This window comes from Lepeophtheirus salmonis, unplaced genomic scaffold (genome assembly GCF_016086655.4).
Source record: "Lepeophtheirus salmonis unplaced genomic scaffold, UVic_Lsal_1.4 unplaced_contig_12427_pilon, whole genome shotgun sequence".
Lineage (NCBI taxonomy): Eukaryota > Metazoa > Arthropoda > Copepoda > Siphonostomatoida > Caligidae > Lepeophtheirus > Lepeophtheirus salmonis.
The window spans coordinates 1-16,860 of NW_027290036.1; the positions used below are offsets into that span (position 1 = coordinate 1).

Sequence of the window (16,860 nt, forward strand, 5' to 3'; positions counted from 1 at the left end):
CCTGTTACCCACCTGTTACAGCCAGGAGAGATGCGTCAGGAGTGATTTTATGGGGAGCCGCTGTTGACATTTATAGCCCGACATTGTTGTCACTTTTACCTGAACACGACTTACAATGCTGCATATATTTGTTGTTTTTGTTTTTTAAACCGTCTTCAAATGGTTGAACATTTGCAAAAATTGGTTGAAATTGAAATCGGTGAAATTTTGAAGCAGTAGTTCTTCTGTCCGAAGAGTCATTTCCCGTTTGGCAACTCACCCATTCTCTAACGGTGGGGAATTCTCCATAGGCTAAGAACCACTATACTAGTAAATCATGTATAAAATGAGACCCTTATCATACCCGTTCAACATGTATCAAATCAATATTTATTAGATTCACGTATTATAAATCAACCAATTGCTCTACTAATAGCTACCTTCTACTCTAAAACCATCTTTTTTTGGGCCGGAAGGAATAACGCAATACTGTAAAGGTTGTTGAAAATTATTTAAAACTACCACAAGTGTAAGACACTGCAGTTTTCTGTATTTCAGAATCTGATTGTTCCTTAACAATGTATTTCATAGATTATTTTCCAAATAAATCTTTTGGGTTTCACTAATATATTATTTACAATTAGAAAATGTTCCCAAATTAGAGCTAGCTTCGTTTGATTATATATATCCAGCAACGTCCGAGAAGACAGTATAAACCAGAAATTCTGAAAAAGCTGTCTATGGGCTTTGTACAGCATTCATATTGACCCCAACATCATTTAATATTGATAATTTGAAAATAAATGCATTTTATGTTGCAAGAATAAGCCTAAATTGTGTTTTAATGGGCACCTGATATGTACTGATAATATATAGAGTATTGTAAATTAAATACCTTCAATTGTCTCTATCTGTGTTACATAATCATTAATATCCTCTTTTTTCATCACACGACTTTACATCAACCATAATTACCTCCACGTTAATTTAGTCACTTATAAAATTGATACAACGGCTGACTTCTATGTTCTCTGGTTTTATCCTACTTTTATATTTATAAATGATCCGAGACTGTTTTTCTATGATGAATATGGTGAAACATAAATATTGTATTGAACTTACTAATGAGCACTTAGATCAGATAATTTCAAATTTGTACTAGTCCAGATGCGAACTTTAAAAAAGTAGCACATAATTAACAAAAAATAAACTCATTAAAGTTGTAATATATTTAAAGCAAAAATATTCTACCTCTTATCAAGTTTAGATTATTTACAGTCCAATTAAAAAATACAAGCCAATGTTTCATCTGATGATCTCTTCTTTTAATTATGAGTAACACTAAAAACTACTGAGAACCTCTGCTATAGACAGTGATTTTATTGGGGAGTCAGCGACGCCAGAACCATAGTGGACAAGGGATCTGTGCCCCCCACTTTTGGGGATTTTTTATACTTATCACAATATAAAAAAATCTTCTTGTATAAAAAATTATAAATGCAATAATTTTTTAATGCTGCTATTCTATCAAAACAGCCAAAATTGTCCAAAAATTGTCGATCCCCCTTTTAAAAAAAATACCTGCAGGTGCCCTGATGATGTTACTATTATACCATTTGTCACCCACTAGAAAATAAATTCTGTTGTTTGTAGGGACAGTTTTAAATAACCTAATATTTTTTCCTTGAAGAAAATATACGAGGTTATTGATGCATAAAAGATTAAAACTTTCATTTCATTAATACTCCTCTTACATTATCTTATAAAATTTTAAGAGTAAATAAAGAATTTAAAAACAAAAACATCTACTTACTGCAGAGCTTAATTAAGTAGATCACAAGCACTTATTGATATAACAGTATAAAATACTCTTTTTAACAAATATACTCCTATATAATTAATTTATTTTGAAAACAGATATATATATGAGTACTGAGAAGGCTACAAAGGCCCTGAGTATAACATCAACATCAAGAGGTCCATTACAGCCTCATAGAATAAAAAAACTAAAATTTTGTAGCAACAATATAGCTGATTCCTAGACTGCCTTCATGTGGCCCTCATCCATCCCTTGACATTAATTGTTTGACTTTGAAGTTTAAGGTATCCTAGAGAAACATATCTGCTGCACATATCATCTAAATTTGGATTCACTTCGAGCTGTTATCATGACAACATGGTACACCATATACTTGGCCTTCATCGTCAAGAGTTGTCAATCTGTTTTTAAGTGTAGCAAGCCTATTATTACTTGTGAAGTATAATATATTGAATTAAAAATTAGAAATTGGTTAGATGAATAGTCTATTTTTGATTTCATAAAAACAATTTTTTTGTAATTTAATTATAAAACTGCAAGTTTTGAGTCCAACCCCTGTTTATACCAGCATCTTGATGACTTTTGATGAAAATTGGGTATATTTTGCTTATATTAGAAAAAGAAACCGAAAATCAACATGGCAACCTTAACAATTCCAAGAATATTTTGGAGAGTGGCTTAGCAGTCATGAAGTTTAATCAGATTAGCTATAATCTGCTGTACAAGAGAAGAGGAGAAGAAATAAATAAAAAAAGACATTGGCAAGAATTACTCCGATGTCGATCATTAATTCTACTGTGAGTACAAATCCTCAAGTTACTATCTTTCTTTTATGGGCACTCATGAATGTTCCATAAGGTTTTGAATATAATTGAATGTAGTAGCAAATAAATTTCACTTCTCTGGAGTTAAATAATAATGACAAAAGCTCAGGAAAAGAAAATTCATTAGCCAGACAGCTGACGAAGACATGAAGATAAAGACACTTAGTACGGGGTTTCTTTTTAATGTTTACAGAAATAAATGCCACAGAGTCCAGTTAAACTGTTCAATAATACCGGAATGATTTGAAAAAGAAAAGCCTGCACACGCCCCCCTATGTTAATCCTGTCACAAATATTGGCCATTCCTTTTTATTATTATTCAGTGTTCTTCTTCTCTTGTGTTTTTCTTTTCCTTTTTATAATAATTAAAAGGATCTGATGTATGTAGCCACAAGGGAGAGAAGAGAGGGAAAATAAAAGGTAGAGAAAAGTACTTTATCAATTGTATAAGTATTCATTATTAAGACTTTAGTAGAGGAGTGTAAATTATATATCTAACACGCCTCAATAGAGAGAGAAAAAAATCCAGGAGTTGTTACAGTTTTTTTTTTTTTTTCAATGATAAAAATGATTAAAATTTCAATGTAGTAATTAGTAATAATTATTAGCTACTTTTGTACCAATTTGTGTGTTAAGTAAAATAAAGTTTTATATTTAGAAAAAAAAAAATAATAATTCGCCAGACAACCAATTTAAAAAAAAAAACTGGACGAGCTAAAAATACACTGGATTTTCATCACTAATATAAAATATTTAAATTATTCAGAAAAATCTAATTTGTTAAGGAGTAAGAAATTTATTTTGTAGAAAAATAAAATTGGTGAAGATTTTTTTCATTTTATATATATATTTTTTCTATATAGTATACATCAAAATTTTATTCCAGCCTATTTAAGCTTCTTACAAAAAAAATTATGAACAAAGTAAAACGAAAAGTAAGTATTGGTTTTAAAAAAAATACAAATAAAATAAAGAAAGACACACTTTATCAGTCATGTATATATAACAAAAATAATAATGATTTGATCACAATGATTATTCAAAAAAGAAATTATAATAATAAACATATTTATATAAAAATATTCTTTAAACCCAAAACTTCAATAACACCAAAATATGAATAGTATAATAATAAGAGTAAATCATTTTACAACGCAGAATACATAAAAAAGTGTACAAAAATATAAAAGTTGAAAAAAAAAAGAGTCTAATCTTGGATAAGGGGATTAGTAGGGGAGATATATTTAAAAAAAAAGATAGTTCTTAGAATTATATAATGTCCGAGTAATAATAATATACATCGTGTGTTTTTTTTTTTTTTTTTTTTTTTTGTGGGGCGGAAGGTTCATTTGGCAACATATTTTAAAAATTGCGTTTTTCTAGTTTGGGTATTTATGCCTGCATCTTCCGGCCTTGTTTGAGGCCAAATATATGTACAATCATAACGTGAACTACCTTTGTGACGAACAAGAGCATCGATGATATACACGTTTAACTGAGGCCCCTGACTACGGGGGTGAAGGGCTGTTGTGCTTTTTTATTACAATTACAATGTAATTGTAATAATGTGAATTTATTTTTTATATCTTTTCTAACAAAAAAAAAGTATAGCTTACAAAAAAATATATCAAAACTGTCAAAAAGTAATAATGCAAGACCAAAGAAAAATCCTTGTGAAGACCCTCATTTGGGTGCTTGCGTCTTAAGCACTGTCTGTACTAAGGTAAGAATGGGTTGAACGTGTTTTTGCTCCAAAATTAATGTTACTTCAGCAAAGAAATAGTTCATGTGGATTAAAAGTGTCCAATTTTTTTTAGTCGTTCAGATATTTTGTTATTCCTTCCCTTCTTGAACATTAAGGTCCATGGATTGAGAGTAACATTATTTTTTGATGCAGGGATGAAATAAAGTATTTATTTAAATATCTAAACTCTAAATTTTTACATATTTGATTTCTTATGAAGCTTTTTTTATCATTAAAGATCAGCTTAAACCTAAATCACTCGCACACTGATGTCTAATCCTTGCTTTTACAAAAGGCTATTGAATCTATTTTACAAATTTAATGTCTAATAATGGGAAAGATACAAAATAGTGGCTGATTCAATGATAATGCCTTGATTTGCTATATTTTAAATAATAAGCGAATTTGAAAAATAACAAAAAAAAAACCTGATATCGTATAAGTATGAAAAACCAAGTCATCAATTAATTAAAAAATTTTAAAAATCCCCTGCCGTATGTAAAGTATAAATTACGAAAGAAATACAAATTGTATGTTGAAATGCCTCTTATGATAAAACTTCATAAATATATACTTATATAATTAGTCAAATAATATCATTTTTTTAAAGATAAAAAAAGATTCCCAATTGGGAAATTTAAACCATATTCATGTTGTATCGATATAATTAGATATCCTTAGTTATGATGAGCTTTGGAATTGAAGCCCTTTTTCTTTTTAGATATATCTGGTGTTCCAAGAATAACGTTCTCAATCCATGAGTCGTACTCGCTTACTTTAGTGTAGACTCCAGGAATGTTTTTCCGACCACAGCCAATTCCAAAGCTGACAATGCCGATTTGATACCATTTACCTTCCTTTTCGCAAACTAATGGTCCACCACCGTCACCCTGGAAATTGGAGGATAATTAAAAAGTGAATTAGTTGTATTAGTGTCAGATAGGGCATTTACGTCACAGGCATCCCTGCCTTCTGCTCCAGCACATATGGCAGTTGTGGGGAGGGAATAAGCAGGCCCGAATTGAGCTTTGAGTGCTCCATTGCAGTTAGTGTAACTCCATAATGGAACTTCGATTTCTTTAAGGACTAAAGAATGTTCAGAAGCTTTTGTGTGAAAAATAGGGGTTAGTTAAATATATTATGTAAGCAGATAAAATATTTACTCTCTGTTCTCCGTCCCCAACCCGTGACATAGCATCGAGCAAATTGAGAGGGATTGAAATCCCTAGATTTAGGCATGCAAACCACATCAATGTTCTAAATAAAAATTTATAAGAAAAAGGAAAATCGGTTATAAAATCAATATTACTAAGAAAAATTAAACAAATTACTTGTTTGCGCTTGGCAGGTCTTTCCAATTTCAGTAAGGCAATATCATGAACTAATGTGGAATTATTAAATCCTGGATGCATAACGATATCTGTCACATTGAACTCCTCATGGCGGAGTGGTTCTGCTGTGGTACTCACATCATATTCTCCAAGACGAACCTTCAGTATATCTTGAATGGTTGGTACAAAAGGAAGACTATTGGGATAAATAAACCCGGTGTTAAAATTATACAAAAATTGCACACTCATAGATAATTTTGTGTTGGTCTTCATTTATTTGGTATAGTCCAGTCTTAGGACCTTAACTTTTTCTTAAAAATGACGTTGGTTTATTAAGCGAAATAAGATATATCAGGCATATTAAGAGCATTGCAAGGTTAATAGAAGTATGAGGTTATACTCATAAAAGTAAATCGACAATGGAGTAATTCTAGCTAACGTCCTTGTCTACATTCTTTTTTTCCTTCCTCTCTTGCGTTCTACGACTAATGTTTTACTTCCAGCACGCTTTTTAATAGTGACGTCATAGTCAATGATTGGTTGCGTGTTTTGTCAAAATCTGTCTTTCTTACCCAGCAGTTGGTAAGATACATCAATTTGAAAATTCTAGCAATATTGACGTCATAGACTATGGTTACTTACGTGTTTTGTCCAAATCTGACGATCTTGCTCAGGCTTCCAGCAGTCGGTACGATACATCAAATTGAAAATTCTAGCAAGCCCAATTGCTCTATGGTCTAACCTTGTATTTCTATTTACCTCAGAGCATTGCATGTATCTTTCAAAAATATTCCTATCTTCATTACAATTCTTTATAATTCGAACATATTAGATTATTATTTAGTTATATAATTTGTCATATTATATTATATAACAGAATACTTAATTAGTATAAGGAAAAACACCCTCAACAACGTCACCAAGAATCAATTTTACCTACTTTAATAATTGACGAGTGGGACTTGGTGCCACTGGACTGGACCACGATCCTCAGTCCTAAATAAGGATTACCACAACACTACTCATGAATATATTTACATGCGTACATTTGTCATTCATTCGGTTGAATATATGTCAATAATATGATATCCAATATATATGTATAGAATACGTTAATATATCAGCAAATAAGTGTCTATATATATTTATAGAATGAGTGATTAATATATTAAGTTGCTCATTCTTCAAACTTTTATTTAATTTTTGCAATGTATTATGTATACAAGAAATAGGTAGACAATGAAACCGTAAGTTATTTCAAACTGCAGTTTATGACTTAGACAAATGAGAAGAGATCATTTGAGTACATTTGTATTTGTTGAAATGGACCAATAGACAATTTATTTATTAGAATTTGGTATATTATAATCTTCAAACCTCAACCCTTCTCCCTTTCATAATAATGCGATTCTGTGGTTTAAAATGTGCTTTTGTAGGAGTGAAAAATTAAACATTAGTAGCACAAAAGATTTAAGTGGTATTGTTTCCCCGCCAAACTAGAGACATCACTAGGGCGTCTGAAGGGGATAGACTGGAAAGGATGTAGCCCCCCCTACCCAAATTAAGGAATTTTTGCTTCTAACTAGAAAATTTAATATTTGTTTAACAAAAAATTTAATTCTCTGTCAATAGCTATGAATTTTGATGTTATTTGTGTACAGCTGTAGATTTTTATATTTTTTTAAGAATATTTATTAATTTTTGAAATTTGTTTCCAAAAATTTATTGTTTTGAAAGAAACAACTGAGAATTTTTCGAATTTTTTCCAAAGAATTTAATTTTTTGAAAATAGCCATCGATTTTTGAAATTTGTATGTAAGAAATTTAATATTTGAAATTCAATTTTTCGAATTTTTTTTCTAAAAAATTCCAAAAACCAATCCCCCCCACCCATAAAAAAAAATATATATATATAATCCTATTTTGCCCCTGATCACAGAACCTCAATTTTGAAAATGAGAATTGTTTAGATTTGAAGATTGTAATATGTAAATAATATTTCCTTGAAATACATTATCATAAATATGTTGTAATACACCTTAAGACCTATTTATAAGCTTAATGTGGTATTGTGAAACTTTTTTTAATAATCTACAAGATTCACCACTGTACTTAGCTTTAGTAATTAAGAAATAAACAAACAAGTTTGTAAAAAACAAAAATAACTCATGTATGGTATTTGGTTTCAATATCTGTGCCGCAAGATAGGTCCACTATTTTGGGTATCTAAATGAACTACTACGAAGTAAACAACACTCTTATCCGGTTTTAGGAATTTTGTTGCAATAACTGCGGCAATAATCTTTACATAATTTGTATGAGTTTTACACTAAATTATACATGAGCCATTCTACGTTGCTAGTCTGTAATTAAATAAATTATGGAAGTTTAAAAACTAATTTATCTATTATATACCTATTGAAATGTCGTGAAATAAAGGTGAATATTTTTAAACAATACAAGTTGCAATTTTTTTGTCCTAAAATAACTGATTAAATTAAAACTTCAAATATTATACTTATAAAGTAATATTTAAGACTATTATTTCATTTTGATCTACTATAAGTATTTTATTTATTACGTATTTTATTTTGAAATTATATAATATGGCACAGATTACTTGTTCATTAGTAATTTTCATTGAAAACTAATAAATCATATCCTTAGTATATCGAATATCTATGAAATCTTATTTTTGATTCAATTATTAAAAAAAAAAGAATTTGATACAAATAAATTTAATAATTACAGGGTTATTACAATAGAAAAAATGTACCATGTGTTGAGACTTAAGATAATGGAAAAATATATCACGTTTTTTTTTACTATTACTTAAATTACTACCGCGCTAACTTTTTTTATAACCCTAACTGTTTCTGATCGTATTTTTCTGATACATGTCATTTACAATTACATTGAATTTTCATTTTAAAGTTAATATTTCAGTCTCAAAGTGATTAATGTTACAAATTATGTATTATGATTTATGCATGCTTAAATAATCACATTTTTGATTTAAGAGGTTTTGATAAAGTTTGAAGGAAATAGTTCCGAAAAAATTATTTATTACACAAGATTTTTTTAGGAACTGACTACCATTTAAGTGATATTTATTTTAGTCAAGTTAGCATAACATATAGCAGTGCTGTCTTTAGGCACTTTTTCGGGGGGGCCCCTCCCAATTTATATATATATCTATAAAATAAACCTATTTATATAAATAGCTTTATAAAGTTGAAAATTTTTGGGGCTAAGACCCCAAACATAATTAAAGCTAGCAACGGCCCTCTCATATCGTATGCGGTAATACATTAACATTAGACTTCAATTAGTTCCTGGACGGAGCTTCTAAGTTAAATAATTTATCCAATAAGGAATAAATAAATTATCGTGCATGAAGCGGCTATCACGTCACGACCAGCTCATATGAAAAAAAAAAAACTTCCATACAAATCCCAAATTTTACTAAAAATCTAGCTCGTATCACAAAAATTTGGATGTTGGGGAAATCGTATCTCAAAGTATTACTGTATTTTCATAAATGAAATCCTATTTTGTGATAGACGATACTTTTGATCCAATCGGGCATGATCATTGTTTCCTTATATTAGTTTGTAAATTGCCATATTTCAACAAAATAATACAACTCCCTGAATAATAGTTATCCTTATCAAATAAGGGATGCACCAGCACACTCAAGTAATCCATAGTCCAGGCTACAGAAAGTTACACTTTTTAGTTTGAAAGATCAATGTATCGCATTGTCGTTGAATAAGACTTTTAAATAGATTCATGTGAACATTTTTTTTTGCATATTTAAATCATGTACTTACTAATCATCAACGCAATGGGCAGCAGTGAGTACCCAGGACTCGTCCAATAGAGTTGATCCACATACATATAAATCTTGAGGTTTCTCCAGAATAGCAGCCTGAAAATAATATGGCAGCAATAAATTTTGTGTGTTCTTGGTAATATAATTTACTTCGAATAAAATGAGATTCTCAATTTTTTTTTTTATGTGGATGGTTAAAATAATATTATCTACACTTAAAATTAAAGTATTTTAATGATAATACTCATATAATCACTATTAAAGAGCTGGATTAATGAATCTTTTATCGAATTCTTATATGTGTAGGATCATAAAAGTAGAGGAAATAAATTAATTCTCTTGCACTCTGCTATAAATAAAAACATAATTTGACAAACATCTGCCCCAATTGATTCAAATGTAGTTATACCAGTCATCAATATATCAAATAATCATCATAAAGGTAATATGTACACTTTTAAGATAGGACTCTTTATTATACAGATCTATATATAATAATTAATCTGAGCATTCATCATCATGCTGAAATAATATTCTAAAATGTAATTTCAATCTTTTTGTAATGCATTTTTGGGTTTTTTTATTATTATTATATTAATGAGTTTAATCAGAAAAAATATAAATAACAACAATATGATTTATCCAATTCCGCATTCTTTGGGGATATTACAGGATAGTTCTTTGACATTTAAATTGCTAATAATTGTTTAATTTTGTTACAGAACAAAAACGGAGTAGGGAAGACAAGAACATCAAAGTTTAATACAACATACCCACGGCATTTTGTGATTGATTAAATGTATATCAAGTTTATATATTAGGTGTGTCAATAAGAAAACAATCTTAAACAAACATTAAGAAAAGCAGAAAATCCCAATTTATTATTTTAGTTCATATACAGTTGAGTTTAAAAGTATTTGTACCCTTTCAATATCCATATCGGAAATCTTTAATTTTTAATTTTCTTTACAGTTAGGTTTTTGATAGTAATTACTATGTATGGACAAAAATAATCCACTTTTTATATAAAATATTTTTTTATGCCTCGAAAACAATTTTTGCTTGTTTCAAAAGTATTCATACAACTCGATAAAGGTAAAAAAAAAAAAAAACATTTTCTATTTTTTTATCATGGTAAAGTCTGGAAAGATTGAAAGATTTCTATAAAGTAGTAGAAAGGTTAAGAATTTCCTTGAACTTCTTCTGAAAAAGAAAAGTGTAATGGACCAATTTCTTGATTCAGTCTTATCCAACACTCCTCATAATCAAGACCCAAGGAGTGCAGTGAGGACATCCACCAGGTTGTAGTCAATTGGCATAATCAAGGTGACAGCCACAGAGACATTTTCATCAAGTTTTCCATCCCAAAATCCTCTGTCCAATGCATCATCACAAAATTCAAACGAATTCAATAATCTTCCTCGACATGGTAGGAAGTACAAGCTGAGTTCAACACAAGTGAGATATGCAGTCCAAGGGATTGCTAAGAATCCAAGAAAAACTCTCAAATCCATTCAGCAGGGGTTGAAAACAACATGAACTTTGGTTGGTCAATCAACTGTGCAAAAAGTTTTACACAAAAATGGGTTCCGGGGCTGTGTGCCAATAAAGACTCTTCTCCTCAAGATTAAGCACATAATGCCCAGGCTGAAGTATGTCAATGACTAAAAAGATGATGAACTCAACTTCTGGTGCACTGTGATATGGTCAGATGAGACAAAGGTAGACTTGTTTGGCCACAACCAACATTGGTGCCAACGAAAGGACCACGCCTCGAACCCGAAAAACACTATTTTATTAGTGAAACACGGTGGTGGAAGCATCATGATTTGGGCTTGTTTTGCTCTCAATGGAACTGGACAATTTTATAAAATTGATGGCAGCATGAAAAATGAAGATTATATCAAGATTTTTGAAATGCAACTGCAATCAATCAGCAAAGATTCTTAAGCCTAGAAGGCATTGGTGGTTCCAACAAGACAATGTCCCAAAGCAGACATCTGAAAAAGTTCAAGTATGGCTCTATAGGCATAAGGTTAGGGTCATAGACTGGCCAGCCCAAAATCCTGACCTTAACCCTTTTGAAAATCTATGGACTACATTGAAAAACCAATATGGAAAAGACATTCGACAAATCTGGATGAACTTTGGAGATTCTGTCAAGAAGAGTGGTCCAAAATCGATTCCAGTGTTTGCCTCAACTTGGTAAGGACTTATCCCAAGCGTATTCAATATTTGAGGAAAGCCATAGTCCATCTCACATAATATTAAGTAATTTTGCACTTATGAAACGCCAAAAATGATACTTCGTTAATTTACTCAGAAAAATGATAAAATTATTATAATTTCTTTAGGCAAGAGTAGTATTTGATTGACTAGGAATATTCTAAATGAGTTTGTAGATCCAACCTGAATATCTAATTATGTTTTCTTGGGATTTTTGTTGGGGTATGAATAATTTTGGGCTCAATTGTATATGCATATACAAATATACATCCAAATATTGCATATACTATTTGAGTAAATTATAACCTCTGTATTCAAATTGTAGTTATAGTCTTAAACGACTTTTTTATTTAAGAGACTAACATTGACTCCAATATGACTCCTTCCAAATAAAACCAATCAATTTCTCATTCTTACACTGCGACGATCAATTTTAGCTACTTTAAGTAGAATTTCCATCAAAGGATTAATAAGAATAATTAGTTGATTGATAATTCGTCGAAGAATAAAAATGTAATTCACACTCAATTGCTTATGTGATGACGGCCACATATTATGATAAGTGGCCAGACACTTTGCCGAAAACCTTTTTGGAAGGAAAACAATTTACCGAATGCAATTTTACCTAACGGACACATCGCCAAATGATCACTTTGCCGAACGGACATATTGCCGAATGCACAGTTTGACAAATGACCACTTTGCTTTACAGACACAATTTGTTGGGTAAACATTTTTCGTATTGATTTTCAAAGGGATTTGTGCTTCTTGTGTAGTGTAAATTTCTTGTTCAATGAGAAACCCGTCTTGAGAATTATATAATCAGAGACGATTATTGATTAATGAACACTTAATTATAGGAATTCGTGGAAAATGATTAAACATTTTATCTCATAAAATTTGAGTAACATGAATATAAATCATAGTAACTCAATATTGCAACATGGATCATCATAAAACGTATCATTTTTTTCGGCAAAATGTCCCAGAACCATTATGATGGTGCAATAGTAAACTATGGGACTCCCATATTTTTTTATGTGCACTGAAAAGAAAATATCAACATCTTGAGGTACTGCTACTGTCTATGATGATCTTCTCACTCATAATTGGGTGTTCATCATGTCACTTTTTTGCGAATTATACCGAAAGAAAACGGAATCAAAATATGAACAGATCTCACCTATTGTCATAATTTAACAAATATAATTTTTTTTGCAAATTCTATGTATGTATGAATGTTTAACTTGAATAACAAAGGGAAACAAACAGATTTTGATGATAAGAGCTATCTGATCTAGTTTTTAAAGTAAATTAAAACTGGGTAAATAATACACTTTGTATTTAAAATAATTAATTAATAATGACATACTCAAGCAATGTATGAATATGGTGTTTTTCACACTGTGGCGGTGGTGTTGTTGTCATTTTTTTTATTTCCTTGTCCCTTTACAATTATTTTACCACAAATTCATATGATATTTAAAATAAGAATAACAAACTTAACTAGGGTGTAAGTCCCTACAAAGTATATTAACCATAATGATAAATATACTTACTATTTGCCTTCATCATAAAGAAATAGCAAGATATAATGTACATTAATTTTTAGTCGCTACCTCATTTAGGGTAGAACTCCCAGTGCTTGGTGTTTCCCAATAGATCTTTGGTTCCAGAGTATCCTCTTGCGTTATTGGGCTTTTACTTAGAAAATGATTAGAACCTTGGATTTTTAGAATAAAATAAACCATAAAGAACAATTATTATGTTATTTTATTTCAAAATATAATTTGTTTACTTATTTGATTCAAATGTATATCTAGATACAGTTTTGTACTTTAAATTACATGCACCTTTGAAAACTTTTCAAATGTGTATGATTTAAAACAATTGGAGCACGTTTAAACTTTTATGATCGTTTTTGTACTAAAGTGACATTATGGACATAGTGCCTCCACCCTTTTCAGAATTTAGTGTTTATACTACTTTATTCACTCTATCTACTTTCATATTGCTCATCATTAATCTGGTTAAAATAATAAACCAAATTTTTCAAATGGATTTCATGCAATCCTTAATCAATATCAATATGATTGTTAAAAACATAATTTGTGAATAAAAAAGAAAGTTAAAGGTACCATAATTTCAAGATTGACCATAACCAGATAAAAACGATCCTGTATTTGTTCTGTTCCTCTAGAAGAACAAATAAACCTATGCTTATAAAGAATAAAAATTCTGTAAACATACAAAAGGTTTTGATATGGTTAAAAATTATGTAAATATAGCTCAATTTATAACCATAAAAAAACCAAGCAAAAGCATACAAACTGTAACGAGTGAAATCCTCTTTGCTACATATTTTGTAGAGGACAATATTCAATTTGCTATTATTGATCATCTTCTTATTTGTAAACAAGTGATACTAGATAGTAAAATAACTCATTATATTTTAATCTTTTTGTAGCCTTTGGTTTTTTTTTTTTTTAAACTTGTGTTTTATATAGATACATACGTCTTGGATTTTGTTAAAAAGTTTAATAGCAGCCCTCATTCAGGGTTCTTAACTTTTAAATTAAAATAATATGTTTAAAAATAAACTAGATCAAGATTTTAGCTTAGTTATAAAATAGTAATGCCAGATATGGCATTGATGTTATTAAAAAATTGCTCTCAGATCCTTATTGGTACTGTAATATTTTGTAAGGACAGTGACATAAGGAAGTGTTAGCAAGCAGTGTCATTCTATGTGACCCTAAGCATCAAGGGAAATAATTATTAGGAATTTGATGATTAAATTGACAAGTAACGAATCAGTTCTGAGGGATCATAGCTTAAAAATACGTGAGAATGGATGTCTTACAATTAGTACCTAGCAGGTAACCAGGAGTACAGTTAGGACTTTTAAACTTTGAAACAACTGATAAAAAATAAGTGGGGATATTTCCTGCTAACAGTACAATGAAGTTTTTAATATAATTAACCTTTATAACTATTTGAATCCGTAACTATTGCATGTACACATACATAGAATCGAACAAATAAAAATCTGTGAATGACACGCCTTATGTTTCAGATTTGAGAAGCTCTGTAATTGAGTAAATCAATTATATGTCACATAGAAAATCATCTTTCTATGTTGGAAGACCAGTCTACTTTAATTTATTACTGATAATATCATATCGCTTTCTGTAAGAGTAAACCTTGTGTCGTCATTAATTCCTTCAGACTATGAATAAATAAAGTTTAACCGACGGTATTGTTTATTATTGCTTAAAATTGATGTTTCCTTTGAAATATGTAATGTTTATTAATATAAAACACTTTAAATGATTGTTTTCTGTTGGAAAAAGGATATAATTATGACACGTCCTCATAGTTTGTTGTATTGTCAATCCATGAGTATTTTCCAAAATGAATAAATAATCCATCATGTCTAATGATAACTGATAACGGAAAAGGGATTAGCACTTCTCCCATTCAAATCGTTGTCGTGTTTTGGTTTGCTTTTTATTTTAATAAACTAACTTTATCACCTATTTTGTCTCTAATTGGAACAGCAAACAATCATTCATTGTTTTTTATATTGATATACATTACACATTTTGATCAAAAAATTCAAAGAGAACACCAATTTTTACAAAAAATGTATAATAACGACGTAAAAACCTCATTTACTTTTATATTAAGGAGAAATATTTTTTTAGGAAATATGGGTTTAAGGCATAATGTCCTGAGGCAAAATACATTAAAGCGAAAGTACCTAGCGCCATCCATTATTAATAAAAATATACTTTATAGATAAAACTGATGTAAAAATTCATTTTTCTTTAAAAATATGCATGACGATTATCCATGTATTTTATCAACCAGGTAACTCTAGGCAACCTTTCCAACTTAGACATTATAATACTTCAAACTTACATGCCATGGCCATTCTGCCATATCTGCTCCACCGCTGTTCCCAGAATCAAATCCTTTTCGTCCACACCGTGCTCGATTCGCTGTTGGAAGAATACCCACGGGCTCTGCATTGTCGGGTACAAAAACAACATACATCGTGATCATGGATTCCACAATATGAATAAGGAGTTCCTCCACTGTAAATAGATTATTAAAAAATCAGCGATTTGTAAAAGTGTAGCTAGTTAATATTATGCTCATATGCTTGATTTAAATGTATTCTAAAATCATAGTTATTTGAATGTAAATACAAAAAACATGGATATCAAGAGGGTAACAATCTATTCTAACATTTCCTTTTAATTACAGATTAATGATAGATTGATAACATTGTATGTTATGTAGTCGTAGGTCTATAAGAATGAATATAGATGTACGGAGATAAGAATAAGAATTCATGTCAAAGCCTACATTTCTCACTGATTTGTTGAATAAATACAGTTAATCTTATTACTCCAGTTAGTTGGAAAATATTTGATGTATGCATAGATTCCCTAAATAAAGGATCGTGCACTTCAATTGGAACAAACTTTGATCTCATTCAGATTCTGAACATATGCATTGTCACAATTTTTTTGGGTTTTACTTAATACCATAGACGGTAATACTAAACTAATTTTCAATATGAACTCCATGGTCCTCAACTCTCAAAAGGAGTAACCATTTTACTTCATACACAAAAATATTAATCTTTCATAAATAAAAAATAAATTAATCAGAGTTGGTAATTTTGAATTTACAGCAATTTACAGATCTAGCCTTTCATTTTTAACTGTTTTGTACTTTTTTAAGGAATATCCCCTTAATGAAATAATTTTATAAGGGCCTTAGGTCGTGTGGTACCATTTAAAACAATTGGTATCACATATATTTTATCCTATTTCAATTTTTACATAACAATATTTGCATTTGTATGAATTTTTAAATTAAAACGATCGTATCTATTTTGCTTTTTGAGGAAAATTTTAATCTTGGATAAATGGTCCCAGAGTTTATTCCAATTACTTGATCTAGACCAATTGCAACAATTTGAAATCTTTGAACAACAGGGGGTCAAATGACACCAATAGTAGCATTCTAGCATAATTAATTCTGAAGTTATTTGCATTTTTTTAAAAAAGCGATGAATTCAAATTACA

General features: G+C 29.8%; 1 protein-coding gene across 1 annotated transcript; it reads right to left on the bottom strand.

The window, feature by feature from the left end:
- Positions 1 to 3,832: 3,832 nt before the first annotated feature.
- On the bottom strand, positions 3,833 to 15,835 carry LOC121118475 (phenoloxidase-activating factor 2-like). Its single transcript, XM_071893880.1, has 6 exons — positions 15,683 to 15,835; positions 9,531 to 9,628; positions 5,698 to 5,893; positions 5,530 to 5,623; positions 5,319 to 5,470; positions 3,833 to 5,256 (listed from the first exon to the last, which is right to left on the bottom strand). The coding sequence occupies exons 1-6, from the start codon at positions 15,824 to 15,826 to the stop codon at positions 5,044 to 5,046; spliced, it is 897 nt and encodes a 298-aa protein (XP_071749981.1). The 5' UTR covers positions 15,827 to 15,835; the 3' UTR covers positions 3,833 to 5,043.
- Between the last annotated feature and the right edge of the window lie 1,025 nt (positions 15,836 to 16,860).

Excerpts from the sequence above, each read along its gene's own strand:
- LOC121118475 (XM_071893880.1), bottom strand. The coding sequence starts at position 15,826 with ATGATCACGATGTATGTTGTTTTTGTACCCGACAATGCAGAGCCCGTG. Across the intron at positions 5,894-9,530 it reads GCCCATTGCGTTGATGATTA|TCTTCCTTTTGTACCAACCA; the intron begins GTAAGTACATGA and ends TTATCCCAATAG. Across the intron at positions 5,471-5,529 it reads TTGGGGACGGAGAACAGAGA|CTTCTGAACATTCTTTAGTC; the intron begins GTAAATATTTTA and ends TTCACACAAAAG.